The 16388-nt window shown below is 47.2% G+C and overlaps 1 protein-coding gene across 1 annotated transcript in view; it reads left to right on the forward strand.

Annotated features, from left to right (window-relative positions):
* Nucleotides 1-211: 211 nt before the first annotated feature.
* TMEM260 (transmembrane protein 260) overlaps nt 212-16388 on the forward strand; it is a gene marked incomplete at its 5' end in the record, with an annotated part of 35070 nt that continues 18893 nt past the window's right edge. Inside the window, 3 exons of the mRNA XM_082317047.1 lie at nt 212-356; nt 5743-5774; nt 6534-6685. Of these exons, the coding sequence (XP_082173173.1) occupies nt 212-356; nt 5743-5774; nt 6534-6685 (329 nt within the window). The remainder of the gene's footprint in view (nt 357-5742; nt 5775-6533; nt 6686-16388) is intronic.

Consider the following 16388-nt stretch of genomic DNA (forward strand, 5'->3'; position numbering starts at 1 on the left):
TACTCGCCCCACCGCCGACTCGCCCCACCGGGCCCACGGCCTTACCTGTTTTTTACTTGAGAACTGTTGACCACGGGCGGTCCCGGGAGGCGGCCCGGGGAGGAGCGGAGAGGCGGGCGGCGGGTTGCCGCTCCCCCCGCGGGGCGGTGGAGTGGGACGGCCCGCCCGCCCCGCGCGGGCGAACCCGGAAGACGCGGGCGCGGCGGCGCACATGGGCGCCGGGGCCGGGGCCGGGGCCGGGGCCGGGGCCGGGGCCGGGGCCGGGGCCGGGGCCGTGGCCGCCGGGGCGCTGGGCGCTGCCGTGGCGGCTCTCTACACGGCCACGCTGCCGCCCGCCCTGCCCGGCGGGGATGCGGGTAACGTACCCAGCGCCGCCAGCCCGCCCGCGAGCGGGGGAGGGGCGGCGGGGCACCCCGCGGGGCCGGGGCGTGGGGTCACCCCACCGGGGAGGTGGCACCGTAGGGACCCGCACCGCGTAGGGGCGGGTGCATCGCGGTCACCGTATAGGGATGCTCATCCTATAGGGGCTGGTGCATTGCAGTCACCCCATAGGGTTTCTCTCCTATAGGGGCTGGTGCATCGCTGTCACCCCATAGGGTTGCTCACTCTATAGGGTCTTGTGCATTGCTGTCACCCCAGAGGGTTGCTGTCACCCCATAGGGTTTCTCCCCCATAGGGGCCGGTGCATCACTGTCGCCCCATAGGGTTGCTGTCACCCTGTAGGGTTTCTTCCCCATAGGGACTGGTGCATCACTGTCACCCCATAGGGTTGTTGTTACCCCATAGGGTTTCTCCCCTATAGGAGCTGGTGCATCATTGTCACCCCATAGGGTTGTTGTTACCCGATAGGGTTTCTCCTCTATAGGAGCTGGTGCATCGCTGTCACCCCATAGAGCTGCTCACTCCATAAGGGCTTGTGCATTGCTGTCACCCCAGATGGTTGCATCACCCCATAGGGTGGCACCCCCCACCCTGTAGGGGCTGGTGCATCGCTATCACCCCATAGGGTTGCTTGCTGCATAGGGTCTGGTGCATTGCTGTCACTCTATGGGGTGCTGGCCCCACTGGGGTTGGTGCGTTGCAGCCTCCCCGTAGGCGCACTTTCCCCACAGGCTGCTGCGTCACGGACACCCTATATTGAAGTGCGCACCCCCGGAGCTGGGGCGTTGCCAGCCCTCCCTGGGCTGCTGGCCCCACCGAGCCAGGTGCATCGCCGTCACCCCTCCAGGGGCTCATCCGAGCAGCGTGGTCACCCCTCGGGGCTGGACCCCTCTGGTGTTGGCCCGATCCTCTCCCCGCTTTGCTTTGCAGCGAATAGTTTGCCTCCATCTGAGCCTTTCAGCACAGGATTTAGTCAGGAGCCCTGGGGACAGCTGGTGGCGTCAGAAGGCAGATGTGCCGTCCTGCCAGATGTGCTGTCGCTGCTCGGGCCGTCCCGTTCTCTGGCCTGTGCAACCGCAGCCAATGCGGCAGTGAAACCTCTGGATCCGCCTGTCTGGAAGTGCGAGTTGCCGACAGTAACAAACTACCCAATGTTTTGTGTTTCGTGCTACCCATCCCACCAGGTGGGACAAAATTCTCCTGTTTGGTCCTTCTGTGGTTCGGCTGGTTTAATCTGGTCATGCTTAAAAACCGCCTTCCTTCCCTAGCGCGTGTGCAGGTGTGATTTGGGGATAGGAGGGCTTGGATTTTGTAGGTGATGCTTTGGTTTTTGTTTTGATGGAGTAGATACCTGGCATACTTTCCTTCTTTCGTATCCCAGAGCAGTGTTGAGTGGGTCTGTTTCACTCTGTGCCTCTTGGCCATCGTTGGTTTCGGATCCAAGCAGTGCATAAAATTCCTTATAAATAAGTGGGCTTTTAAAAGATGCGTATATTTTACAGCTTCAGTATGTGTGTAGAGAGAGAGATACATATTTTATCTACAACTCTTTAAAATTGGCTATTAGTTTTTGTTTAGAGTTATGTGAAAGACAGTGCTACTTGGTAAAAGCAGGATGGTTTTGTCTAGTGGGGTTTAAGGCAATGTGTATTCAGCCTAGCTCTTTGCAGGAGTGATTCGAGTGAGGGGGTATTTGGTTTAAAGACAACAGGACAGAGCTGCGTTTTCATTACCGCAGGCTGGGCCTGGTTAGCTCGCTCTCGGAGCAGGGATTCTGGCGTGTAGATGGACCCTGGTGCAACCTTGTGTTGTCCATTTTCCCGTGTTTGGATCAGAGGGACCCTGTTGTCAGAGCTGTATTGAAAGAATTTCTTTGTAAATCCCTTCTCCACAGAGCTTGCACCCCGCGCTGCGGACCAGGCACACGAACGTGCCCTGGCTGGGCTGGCCAGCGGTCACCCTGATGGCTTTTGCTTCTGCTCCCTAGTTTGTAACAGGGCTGGCTTTGCTCCTGCTGCTTGTATCAGTTCCTATGTGATGATCGATATATTTACAGTTATTACCATTTTGTCTTTTAAAGTGCTCCCTGATGGGAAACGCGTGTCTGTGGAGGCGCAGGGTGCCTGTGCTCCGAGCCGTTCAGGCTGCGCGAAGCCGCGGGAACCTGGTTTTTAATTGCACTTGAGCTCGGGTTTTGCCTCTGGGATGCAAATAACCATTAGCATCCTTTACAAAGTGGGATGCGGTGACGAATCGATGCTGGGATCCGTTCCTTGCTCGATGGGAGCTATCCCGGTAGGTACAGCGAGCGGCCGAGCGGCCCAGGCAAGGGCTCACCCCACTTTCCCTGGGTTATCGTGGTTATTTTATCCCATTTTGGAGGCAGGAGGGGGGATTGCTCTTTCCATAATATGTAGAGGCATCCGTGTTCTTCCTAGCACAGCAACTGCATGTATTGAAATGCACGTATATATTTTTTTTTTATTGCATTTTCTTCTAAAACTGCTGCCTGAGTTGGATGTGTTTACTGGAGCTGAACGGAGACGGGCTCGTCCCCGCTGTCCTCCTGTGCCTGTCCAGCCAGCGGCCACCCCATCACGTTAAGACTTCTCGGGGGTTATTCCCCTGGTTTCTCGGGGCCCGAGCAGCCCACGGGATGCCTCGGCGCTGCCGCCTGGCCCGCGTCCCCTGGGAGGTCCCCGCACCGCCCCGCTCCAGGCGATTAACTTGCCCGCGCCTGAGCACGGGGCTCAAACTTACGCCATCAAAAGCACTGAAGCTACTTGTGTGAGTAAAGAGGTGCTTAAGGATTTGCTGTATCTGCTTTCAGGCAGGGAGCCTATTATTATTTTTTTTTTTTTTAAGCTATCAGTGTATTTTTAATTGTTCCTGAAGTTTGCAGTAATCCCAAAGTGTAAAAGGCAATAGGTGTTTTCATTGGCAGCTTTCTCGTGTTAGTGTTATAATAAAGAAATGAGAGAATGAATTTTTGAGCTAATTCGGAAACATCCACAGATGTTAAAACAGCTTAAAAAGGGCTCAAATAAACTTAGGTTAAAAGGAAAAAAAAAACCAACCCAAACCTTCCCTCTGATGTTTCAGACATCAGCTCCCGACCTTGCTGGGGATAAATCAGTTTTCAGGCAGCGTTGGGCCCATTGCCTGAGCGCCTTTACTGGGGAATCAAGCCGGACGGTCAGAAACATATGCACCAAGATGACGCAGGAATAAACTCTTCAATTTGAGCTGGCGTGTGAAGACACCACGGGTTGTTTTCTCTCACGAGAAATATATTGAAGTCAAGTTTGTGGATGCTGTAGTCTTCCTCTGTGTGTTTTGTTATTTAGTAAGAGTGCTCTGCACTTAATATAGCCCGTATCTTCACTTACGTAGCCCGTATCTTCACTGACATAGCCCATAGAGGCTGTAAGTGATGCCCAGGCACGTGGGTGGGAGATGGAGAATTAACCTTACCCGAAGGGGTGGGTGTTATGCGCTCCTTTTGGTTTTCCCAGTGGAATTCAACAGGCCTGCAGCCTGGGAGCTTTTTTTTTGCAGGTTTTCTTACTTTTTTTTTCCCCCTTAATTCTTAGGAGGCAAAGTTGTGCTGTTGGCTTTCAAAGCTTGGCAATGGCATCCACCAGGATTTTTTCTTTTTTTTTTGGGGGGGCAGCTTTCTGGTTGGTTTGTGTCTGTATTGCTTTGGGGTTATTCTTGCCCGTGATACGAACCAATATGATCGCAACATGCATGAACTTAATCTTTAGTGCCGTTTTAGATGCACGTATTGCTGTGTCCCAGAAGGACTTCAGTGAAGGTGAAGCCACGCCTGGCTCGGGAGCGGCATCCTCACGATGCGACGGGCGATGGGCACCCGCCGTTAGCGCGTGCCGGCACGCTGGGGAGCCCCCGCGACGCCGAATTTAGGATTTCCTTTATTAACATCATTTTTTGCTGCGTGCAGGGGGGGGATCACTTGCTTCCCAGCCTCGCCATACCCTGGAAACATCGGAGCTGCTGAACGCTAAAGGGCTCAGCTCAGGATGGATGATGTTCCCGTTGAATCCTATTTTTTTGGGGCTGTCTTGCAATAGGTTGAAACTTTCCTAAAATAGAGCAGCAATAAAAATAGCCGGTGTTTGCAAGCGCAGTAAAATCCCCATCTGAGAGGCTGTTGTGCAGAAAGCCGCCGGGCCGTCCCCCGGGCTGGCGTGGGGCGAGAGCTGCGATTTTACAGCGGTGGCAAACAGCAGTAGTGGGTTGACTTGCATCTTCCTTTTAAAATACGTTGTTTAATTTGATGTCAAGATTTAAAGGTGCCATTTATACAATCGTCCTCCTTTGCGTTGGCTGGTAAGGAAGTAATAATGTACAGAAGTTAAAATATTGTGAATTTAGCATTTAAAGCCAACAGCGCCCTTCGTTTTGCATCTTTACCTTCTAATGATGGGACAAAGCTACCGCGACCTTGGCACCTGCAAAATTAGCAGGACCAGTGAGACCAGGCTTCGCAACATTGGATCACGAAATTTGAAGGAAAGAAGGAAAACCAGCCGTAATTTTTAATTTTGTCGCCCCTTGGTTGTGCCCTTCATCCCTGAATGTGTTGTGCCTATTGAATATATTTAATATACGCCGTTCGGGAGCGTTGCAAAATGCTTCAGCGTCAAGTGCTCTAAAAATGCCAAGTATTATTAACTATTACGCTAACGTGGATCTTTTTGTGGCAGCTGTTTGTCCTGGCGTAAAATACAAACGAAATGCAAAATCTAAATGGTGTTTGTAATGGGAACGGCTGCTGGATGCAGCATCCCCTCACAGGTAAAGCGTTACTTGCCAAGCAGATGCTGCAAGAATTGCTTTAGCATGGAGGGAGAGCAGCGTTCCCAAATACGTGGATGCAGATTTGCACGATCAATGATTATATTTTCCTTCTTTAAAGCTAGAAAGCGGTGGGGTTTTTTAATGAGAAACAACCGGGTTGTTTAAGAGACAATGCAGCTTAAGCATTGCAAACTGTAGTGCTTGAAAGTCATTGAGTCAGTTGGTTTTAAATTAAAAATACACACGCACAAATGTCTGCGTTTTGAATATCTCGGGCCATTCTTTACCCGAGCCTACCTATACTTTCACTTATCTCTTCATAAAAGTCTCGCGAAAACATACAAAAGATATTTTGTGCAATGACATCAGAGGGAGAAAATATTCTTAGAAAATTTCATGCTGTTAAATCTCTACAGATTTACAGTTTTATCCAGTCAAATTAATGCAAAACCCCAATGCAAGCATTTGGATTTTGAAAACTTTGGAGGAGTGTCATTTCCTAATAGTAATTATTGGTTTTACATTATTTTTTCACAGGGGAGCTGATCACAGCCGCATATGAGCTTGGAGTAAGTATTAGTTTTATTGTTTAATCAATGCTCTCATTAACAGTTTTAGGAATTAAGGAAGTTTAATTAAGCATGGAGTAAAGTAGATTAATTTATTTTCAAACCACAGTTTTTACTAACTTATAAGTACAGCACGCGACAATTTACTTCAAGTTTTAAATCCAATTAAACTAAATTATAAAGCAAAGGCTTTACTGTATATACAGTAGCTGGCTTATTATCAACCCAAATTTTGTATAAGCTGGGGAGAATAAAATAAATCGGGTTAACAATTTTAATAAGTTTTATTATTTAATAAACTTTATTATGGTGCATGATCCCTTTAGGCAAGACCTTAGGACTGTCAGCGCGGTGGTAATCCGATAGCAGTGTGGTCTTTCAACTTGGTAACCAATAAAAAAGTTGAGAAGCTGCTTTTTAAAAAAAAACAAAAACCAAAAAAACCAAAAAAAACCCCCCAACAACCAGCCTTTTGAATGACCCTAATATACTGTGAACCCAAACAAGGAGCCCTTTAAGGCACGCTAATGAAACGTGGCACCTCCTTTTCTCGCCGCCTCATTATTATGGACGAGGCGTGGAGCCAAATCCACTAAGGAAAAATATTTGCGGAGTTCAAAATTGGTACCAAAGGATGGGTCGGGGAGCGCCGCCGCTCGGGGATCCCCCGGCTCCTGCCGCGGGCCCCCGGCGCGCTGCTCTCCGTCCGATTTCAGAGGATTTCACCCTTTTTCAACCCCCGTATCGATCTGTCCGTAGGTCGCCCACCCTCCCGGCTACCCCTTGTTCACGCTGCTGGCCAAACTGGCGACGGGGCTGCTGCCCGTCGGCTCCCCCGCCTACCGAGTCAATCTCCTCTGCGGCTTGTTGGGAGCAGCTGCCGCCTCTTTGCTTTTTTACACGGTTTTCAGGTAAAGTCATGGGGGATGTTTTTTCGTTGGCGTGATGCTGGCAGGGCGCTTCCCCGGCGGCTCGGGACGTCGCCGAAGGTTCCCTCCGTTCCCCTCTGGCCTTCGGACTAGCGCTTCCCCCCTCCCTTTCCAGCTGTAATTAGTTCCTCTGATTAACCTAACAGCGGTTTAATCTGAATTTGACCTTCTTTCCTGCACAAAAGGTCCCTCTTTTTTTTTTTCTTTTCTTTTCTTTCTGTTAAATAATAATAATAGTAATAATAAAAAGTGCGCCCTTTCCCTCACACAGACGTGACAGGTTGTTCAGGCTCATTATCACAAATCACCGCTCGGTTTAACTAACCAGAACTAATGAAGTTTGTCGTTCTCGAAAGATGCAGATGGTCTGTTTAAATTAACAGGATGAGCTTCACCTATCGGGAAACCGTGAACTTGGTTTAATTGCAGCTCCCGGCGGAGGCGGATGGGCAGTTGCCTGCCGGTGGTACCCAAGGACCGGGGCGAGCGTCGGCCGCCGGCCGCCTTCCCCCGGCGTAGGTGCTGCCGTCTGCGGCGGGGGCCGGCCGGAGCCCCGTCCGTTCTCTCCGGACCCCTAACCTCGGGAGAAAAGGGAACAATCGGGATGCGCACGTGGTCGGGGATTTTGTTAACCCCGCTCATCTTTGATGTGCGAGTTCTGGCTGCTCTTAACCTCAGCCTGACCCATATTTGAGAGGATTATCGCAACCCCGTACAAACAATTTCTGATGTTCTTTTGCAGGGAAAATAGGGCACGTTTCTGGGCTGCAAACAGGGAAATCTGAAATGATAGCGGGGCGCTTCGGGAGGAGACGGGGCAAGATTATTTTGACAAAAGCCCTTTTCTCCCACCCGTTTCCAGAGCCGCGTCGCCCCTCGGGGAAACCTTCCCAGAGAGCGAGTGCAACCTAGAAATAAAACCAGGAATAAATGGGGGGGGACACAAATCCTGCACAGCCCAGGAGCCCTGAGCTCACTTCAACTTCGGTCCCCAGGGTCCGTCTGTCCGGGTGCATCTTCCTCTGCTGAAGAGGAGTTGCTTTTCGCACATCACCTTTCACGTAGCAGTGCATCAGCTCCAAAGCACACCTGCTGGAATTGCCGAAGTAATTCCTAAATATTTCTATAGGCATTTAAAGTGATTGCTTTTCCTGTTGGGTAATACGTGTAATTAAGTCGGTGTTATTTAATTTAATATCCTGTATTTTACAGCGTATTTGGGGAGCTGGAAGTGGCGCTGCCCTCCCGTGCACAGCGCCAGAGCACAACTCGTTTTGATTATATTCAAAACCCCTGCAAGGAGTTGCTAAAGGTTTTGAATATTGGATTCTGATTTTTTTTTTTATTACGGTTATTCCCGTTATTACCGTTACTGTGAAGATCTGCCCCGCTTTTTAGTTTTAACGCCAATGTGACAGTTCCTTACGTGCCCATTTTGTGCATATGAAATGATGCGACCGTTGCTTTAGAGAAGTAAGAATACAGGAGAGAAATGGCAGGCTAAATTTGGGAATTATTTTTACACTTTGAGAGGTTTATTTTTTTGTTGTTGTTGTTTAATTGGATTTAGAAGATGTTGCTTCTGTCGAATTTAAAACTTGCACAAAAGAATGGAAAACCTGGAACTGAGAGATGGTAGAAGCTATTAGGACTTACAGAAAATTATTTCATAGATACAAGGCACTGACAGAATCAATTATTCAGCCTAGCAGCGATTGATTTTTTTGGAAATGAATTGTAAGGTATTGTGGGTCAGTTTTATTTCCAAATTATGATGTTATAGTTTTCCCTTTAAGCACCTTAAAATTGGTTTCTTTTTTACGACATTCATTTAGCAAGAAAAGTTTTTTCTTTCTATTGCCATCTACTTTTACCAAAAAAAAAAAAAAATCTTTCCGAAAGTGTCTGCTGGCACCATCTGCGTGAAAGCCGTAACTATCCGAAGGCGACGCGCTTTGGTTTTAACCGGGCTTGCCCCTTCTCACAAAGGATCTAAACCGGTCTATCAAATCCCCCCGCATTTTTGTGTTTTAATTAAAATTTAGCTGATGGGGTGACCCCTGCGAGGTACCAGAGGAAAAATAAGCACCTGCTCCTCTTGCCGCATGAAGTGTGGATGCTAATATGAAGATATGTAGATGTTAGGAATACAAATAATTGATGAAGTACACATCCTTCGGGAGCACCACGGTTCAAGTGGCAAATCTCTCTCCTCAAACAATAGCCACCCTTCAGCGGGGAGGAAGCCATCTCTATGGTAATGGGGCTGACGCTGCCCTATTGATCGAGTGGAAGAAGACATTATACAATGTCAGTTGGGTTGTTACAATTTCATTTGTCGTCTGACCTGAACTTAACCTCTAAAACCTTTCTTTTCTCCCCACCAGCCGGGCAGGGTGGCTGTTTACCCTCGCGGGGTTTTTCTATGCCTCCCAGCATCCCCGTACGGGAAATCTCTCCCTTTTTTTCCCCGTTGACTCTTTTTTTTTTTTGTTGAAGAGGCATTTCCCGAGTTTATTCCTTGGCAGGTTGGGACAATTCCTTTTACTGCTTAAGGAAAGCGTCGCGGTTCCCTCCGCGGCTGGGTGGTGGTTGGGATGCTCCGGCGTGTGCGGGATTAGGATCGAATTTATTCCTTCGACAGATTTCTCCTCTGCCAGGTGATGGCTGGCGGGATGCTCCGCACAGACGCTGCCGGGGTTGATAGGAACCAACCCCAAGTTCTTCTTTGTTTATTCATTATATTATATTATTCATTTCATTATATTATTTTTTTTTTTAAGCCCGGATTGTGCTTCTTAAAACAAAGTTATGTCGAATCGCGTTGATGCAAAAAGCCCTTTTGTCAGTAATCCAGACTATCGCCGAACGAGCGGTTTACTCCTTTGAATTAGTTCTCAAATATGGGTTTTTTTCCCCCTCTGCACAGTCTTAATAAATTGCTTGTAATTATCGTAAAATAGCATTTACAAAGAGTTTTCTTGGACTGCTTGTAACTGAGGCAAGTAATTCATCTTTGCTTTGAAGGAGGGGGGAGCTGCTTTATGTTTTTAGGACGCAGCAAGTGCGGCTATAGGATTGTTTCTTTAAACAACTATTTATTTGTTTTACTGTGGGAGGCAAAGCATAGCAAGTTTACAAAGTAAACCAATTATCTTCTTATAATATGATTGCCAAAGTATCGTTTTCTGCACAGATGATGCATTCTTTGCATTCTCTGCTGCAAAGAGAAATAGGATGCTTTCCCCTGCTCTAAGTACATATTTTTTTTTTCAGTGTATACCTTTCATAGCTTGGCTGCTTTGCTGTATCTAAATATCCAAAGCTAATTTATTGCAGGGGCAGGAGCAGAGTAGGTGGTGTCGTTGCCCAAGTACTTCTGGTAAGTTTTTGCTGGCTTTATTCTGGCTGAGTTGCACAGGGGTTTTTGAAAAGGGAGAAGATGTTGCATTAAATTAAGCAGTTCATGTCTCTTCGGTTTGTTGTTTTGGGTATCATGTTAAGTTTTGGACTAATACGTGCATATATATATATATATATATATATAAAAAAATATATATTCCCTGCCCCCCAAACCTTCCAAGCAACACACTGTGGATGTATATGAAAACTGGAGCCAACTCTTCTCCCACCGCCAACAAAAAGGAGCGGTAGGCATGTTGTATAATGAAATCATCAAAATGATTTGATCATTTTGAAATCATCGACATGTTTTGGAAATGGCACTTGACCATCCTGACGGCTCTGAGGTGTCTTGCTCCAGTGATGCGTGTCCTGGAGCTCTGGTGGGAAGGACCAGGCGTGTTGGAGCAGCAGGAGGATGGGTCACCTTCGTGGCCATCTCCAGAGGGACCTCATGGCTGATGGTCACTTAAAACTAACGGGTGCTGGGAAGAGTTGTCTGCTGCCTGCGACGGGTGGGGAAAAACTCTGTGTCCCTGGGGTGTGCAGGTTTGCTGGAGCAGGAGTCATCCCCAAACAGTTTGGCTCCTTTTTTTGGGGCACGGTTTGGGGAAGATGGAGGGATGAGAGAGGACCGCTCCCGCCTGGCGTGCCGGTGCCAGCTTGACCGTCGTGGGCAATTAAAATATTGGGCTTTAAGGAAGGGGGAATCTCCTTACAGGGTGTATTTGGATTTTTCCAGATGACAGATTATCGTAGATTATCGCCGTTGTAGCACAGCGCAAAGACCATTTCAAAAGCAGCCGGTCTTAGTAACAAGTACTTACGAAGTTTCAGGAGGCAGAGAAGAAAGGAAGGGACTCAAGTATTAATTGGCTTTTAGGAGAATATCTACCGTGACCTCTGGCTAATTGATCATATATATATATATATATACACACATATATATACATATATAATTTTTTTTTCCCCCCTTGTCCCCATAATAAACCAGCACTGAGTTCAGGCTGTTGGAAGACATTACCAAATGAGTTCATTTGCATTTTGCTCTAAAGTAGGCACATTAGGCTGCAATAACTCTGCTTCGTTTTGAAGGGGAGGGGGGCAGAAAGCAGGGCAAAAAACTCTCTTTTTTTTCTTTTTTTAAAGACTGAAGAGTCTTTTCTGACAGCTAGTCAGAGTTAGAATTAGTTCAAGGAAATGTTAATAATGCACTGCTTGGCTTAATCCCTTTGATATCACCAGGTATCCTCCTGTTCATGGGTTAATTGCTTTAAAAGCGGAGGCAATATTCTGAGCGGTGGGCCGCTTCACCTTTTCACAGCTGTTACCATTGAGTGACAACTAAATCCCATGTGTAAGATGAGGAAGAGCTCAATCTCCAATTGGGAGAAAATTTATGTAAACCGCAATCCCTTCAGAATGTGCGGAAGTCACAGACTTTCTTGATTTACTCTGCTTTTCCCAGAAAGCTCCATTGTTCCCTTCCCTAAGTCCCATCAACCCTTTGTAGCAGAATATCACAGCGGCGGCAGATAGCTTGAAATATATAAATGCTATCATAGCTCTGATTAATAGCGGCGCTTATGAGTCAAGTCTGATAACGGAGCAGCTCTCCACTCAATTTCAGATACCGCTAATGGAATCTGTCTCCTGCAATTGTAATGTGAGAAGGGCTAATTTGCCATGGAGCTTGGAGCTGTCACCAGCCGGGGATTGGGGGGTCAGATGGGAGCTGCCAGGTTTTTGCCCTGCAGCTTGTATCTCTCGCTTTGAATAGCGCAGCCCCCTGCCTGCCAGGGAGCTGATAGGCCGCCGGGGGGTTTATGCCATTCCCTACAATAGCGAAGGGCTGCATGGGCTGACTTGGTAATTGTGAAGCCAGCTCATTTTTATTTTATTTTATATTTTATTCTATTTTTTTTCACCCCCCCTTTTTTTTTTTTTTTCTGCAGCTGCATAATTTCTAATAAGGGGTTTTAACAAATGTCAGATTAGGAAAAGTTTCTGCAATTACAAAAAAAAAACTTATAAAACATTTAAATAGCTAAAGTCGGTTCCTGCCGAGGGTTGGGGTTTTTGGCTGCTGGAAGTAGGCACCGGTTATTACAGGCGCCCGGGATAAAGGCGTACCTATTTTCTAAGGATTGTGAATCAAATAATGGGTCTAACTAATACATCCTTTCTGCTTGCAAAGACACCACAAGAGAATTTCTCATTTTTAATAGCTGGAAGCAGAGTTTTTACAACTCACTATTAGAAAGGTGTGAGTATGGGGCGGTATTTATTAAGTAGCCCAGCTGTATATGCATTTTATCGATCTGTTGTGAGTTGTGCTACTCGTTGAACTGTTCTGGGATAGCTTGGCATGGAGGCGTTGAATTTAATTACCAGACTTTCTTGGGAAGGGGACTGCTGCAGGCAGGCTCCGCTCCGGCGTGGTGCCGGGTGCCTGGGAACGTGCGAGGTTTGAGGTCGGGAAATCCCGTTCCTCGCTCCCATGCCGATACCTTGCAGGGACTCTTCCCATCCCTGGTGTCCAGGCCCACCGAGGTCCCTGCCACCAGCCTGGGGCACCTCACCACAGCTTGGTCCTCCTGGTGAGAGGAGCTGAGGTGGCACGGCCCCGGCACCCAAGGGGGGGCATGCAAGATGCCTCTTGCACATGCTGGTGACATTTATGGACCTGTACTTACCAATGGGACAGGAAGGGGCTCAGTATTACCCTACAGAGGTGGTGTCCTTACTGGACACATCCCATCTAGGAGGACGTATGCAAGAGGATGCAAGGACCAGCTCCCCTTAGCCAAAATCCTCACTAGCTCAATACTCCTTATCCAGGCTGGAGCATCGCCTCTTCAACTTGCGGTGTTTCAGTAAAAGAATTTTTAAAAAGGCTGAATAAGTGGTGGCGGTCCCTAGCTGGATGTGAGGGTGTATTGAGCAGAAGTAGCACTGAATGCATGGGGAGGGTGGTGAGGATGCTGCCTGTTCGCCCCGACCTCGAGATATCGTGGGTCCGTGGGAACGCTGAAGTTGCGTGATGCTGAAACCCCATTTGACGCGAAGGACAGCAGTCAGTTGTAACCAAAGTGCCCATTTTGGGGTTATTTTTATGGTGGTCCTGCCCATTTGCTTGGTTTCTATTCTCTCCTTGTGGCCATGAAGACTCAACCAGGATCAACGAGCCAAGCCGCGCTCTCCTGCCTCCTCCTCCTCCTCCAGCGCCGGGAGCGGAGGCTGCGGGCAGGCTTAAGTGGCTATTGAGCTCCAGGTCCTTGAGGAAGAATAAAATCTGGTTTGCTATTCCCAGTGGTACCTGCGCTGGCTCTTCAGTGCTGAGAGCAAGAGAAACCGCCTTTTGTCCATTGAGTGTTTGTGACTGAGACAGGCAAACCCAGAGGGATTGGGGTTTTTTGGGATAATTATTATTACTTAGGTCCTAAACTCATGTTTGGATTTTTATTTGTATTTTATTTTTAAATAGTTCTTCTATTTCAGCACCGATGCACATACTCCCTTAAGATGTATCTATAGAAAGCTTGCTTATTCAGTCTTCTGAGTCCCATTCTTTTTTAGCGTACATCAAAAAAAGTGGTTTTTTATAAATCAAACAAGTGAAACCTCTCAAGTTAAATTTGAAATGTTAAATCTTTAACACGCTAGTCTGTTATGCAGTGAAATAAAAAGACATTGAAGGGCTGTATCTTTGCTACTGCGAAGCGAAGTCACAGCGCTGCAGAGGCAGAGGTTGCTGGTGATGTACCTGGAGCCTGCGCAGGTCTACAGGGAACCGCCGACATCAGGGTCATCATCTGCAGGTGCAGGGAGAGACTGAAATGAAAAAAAAAAAATCCATTAATTAGTTTATTACTGGAGATTTTAAAAAATGGGAGAGTTTTTTTCTTATTCCACGGAGTTAAAAAAAAAAAAAATGCGTGGCTGAGATCATGGAAGGCTGAGATCTGCTACCTGTAAAGTTTTGGAGGAACAGGAGGCAGAAGTAATCAGCTTATTTCACGAGGTACAGATAGGTTTTTCCAGTGTTTAATACATCAGCTTCAAATATAAAATGTTCCGATTATCTTACTTTTCTTCTTTATGAATCCAGTGCACTGGAGATTGCATGTAACAAAAACATTTTAATTAAATTCCAATTCCCATCCATATAGAGCTTTACACCAATCATTTAAGAAGTTTTTGCAAATTATTAGGTATAAAATGTCTGCCATTATTTTCTAAATAAAAAGTAAAAACGCTGATGGGGTTCTTTGTTAAATGTGTATAGGTGTAACCTGTGCTCTTGTAAGTCTTACCAAACTTAGAAGAGAGGCTAAATTTTAAATTGCAAACTGATGTTCTAGTGATTGCCAACAAATGAGAAGCTAAGAACTATAATTGCAAAAACAAATTAAAATACCTAATTTCAGTTTTCCCGATTGTTCCTGCAAACTCTGAATAAAAACCTGCAGCTAAAATATTCCTGATTAAAGCAAGTTTCTGCTGCCTGCGTCCTTGGAGCTGAGGCCCAGCCGCACATTCCTTCACTTTGGTGCCTGAAAAGGAAAACAAAATAATAATTATTTTTTTAGTCCTTTCCTTTTATGTTTCGGGATGCCATGGGAAAATATTTCTGACAAAGGACTGTGTGACCTCTCCTTTGCTGACTGCTTCTGCCCCTTCTGAGTGCGTTTTCAGATGATGGGAATTTCTGCCCATGTTCAGAAGATTACAGTTGGTCGACCGATAGGAAGGTACCTTCTTCTTGCTTGTTTTGATGAAGTGCTCCATGTGCTTTGAGCAGGTCTTGCCCCAAATGAGTTATTTTGCAAAATCAAAAATGCGAGCTGTTCCCTTGGCTTTTCCTCCACATAAGATAAACAAGCCTAGAAGGCAGCTTTTATTCAAGCTCGGTGCTTCAATCCTTCTCGAAGTGGGCCTGGTGGTGGTAGAGCTGTAATACCCCCGGGAGAAGTTATGAAGACTTTCCCACTGTCGCGTTGGCTGCAGATCTTTTCTTCTTTCATGAGCTGATTTCTGTGTGCTGAGGCCGTTCCAACGGCAGGGTATTACTACTTCAAATGCTTTCTTCTAGGTGACCCAGCCTTCTTCTCCAAGAGACAGTCCCTTCGTAGGCTATTGCCCACCTTTTGCTCTTTGTAAAGCCTCTCTTCTTGAGGGAGTTGCTGCAAGGTAGCTTTATGCCTACACTGTGTTGACAGATGAACACCGGATGGTAATGACCATTGCCATGGCTTTGTTGTTGGCAACCCATTGATCCTCTTGTTCCAGTCATCTGTTCTTTCTCATACCGCTTCCAAAGACTGGGGGAAACATGCTGGCTTTGGGTGAGGAGGAGGCTACCCTCCCTGCTCCCCAGAAGCAATGGGATAAAGCCCTCCTAGATGTCGCTTTTACATGAGGCCAGTCGAGGATCCAGCTGTCATGGGTCTTTGCCATGGTTTTCGTAGCACCTCAACTGTATTTGAAAAATGTTGTGTTTGAAGACAGAAGCATGAGGAGAAGTCAAGTGAGGATAAATCTCTGCTGCTCTCTGCTCTGGAGCCCTGATGTGCTGTCAAAAGGAGAGACAGTGTTAAGCAACTAAAAGGTGTTTTCAGGAAAAAAAAACAACTGTGTGGGTTTGGGGGCCGTCTTGGTGCTAAGGCAAGAGAGACACAGCACAGTGTCACTCCATGCTGGAGAAGTCCAAGAGGCTGCCCAATGGCAGAGTGCAGTGCTGCATGGAGATCCTCATGTTGATCAAAATGAGCTCTATGACCATGTTAGCCCAGCCGCAAGGCAGGGTTGGTTTAATTTGGCCCCACCATCATGCTGACATAGTTGTGTGGGATTCATTTCTGCTTGTCCTGCTGGTGCTACTTTGCACCATGAACTGTTGCGTTGGGTAGACCTGCTGGATGTGTTGGGGGGTTTTGTGCCAGGTGGTCTTCATCCTTATCTGGAGATACCTGCTCTGATCGCTTCCACTTCCAAGAGCGTTTCCTTCTAAATCAGCAGACTCTTAAATCCATCACTTCCATTGCTGGTAAAAGAATCTGCAAAAAACTCTTGGTCTCCAGCTTGCATTTTGCAAAGCTACTGTCTTGATGTTCTTCAAGAACACAGCACGTTCCCATTTGGTTTTTTAGCATGTAGTATACTTGCAGGAGCTTAGTGCTCCATGCGTGCAACATGCTTTTACAAAGTAAGCTTAGCAGCCTGGCTTTCCCATGAGTTTCATAGGAAACTCAAGGCAACGCCGGCTCTGCTGACAAACAGA

This window comes from Platalea leucorodia, assembly GCF_965183815.1.
Source record: "Platalea leucorodia genome assembly, chromosome: 7".
NCBI lineage: Eukaryota > Metazoa > Chordata > Aves > Pelecaniformes > Threskiornithidae > Platalea > Platalea leucorodia.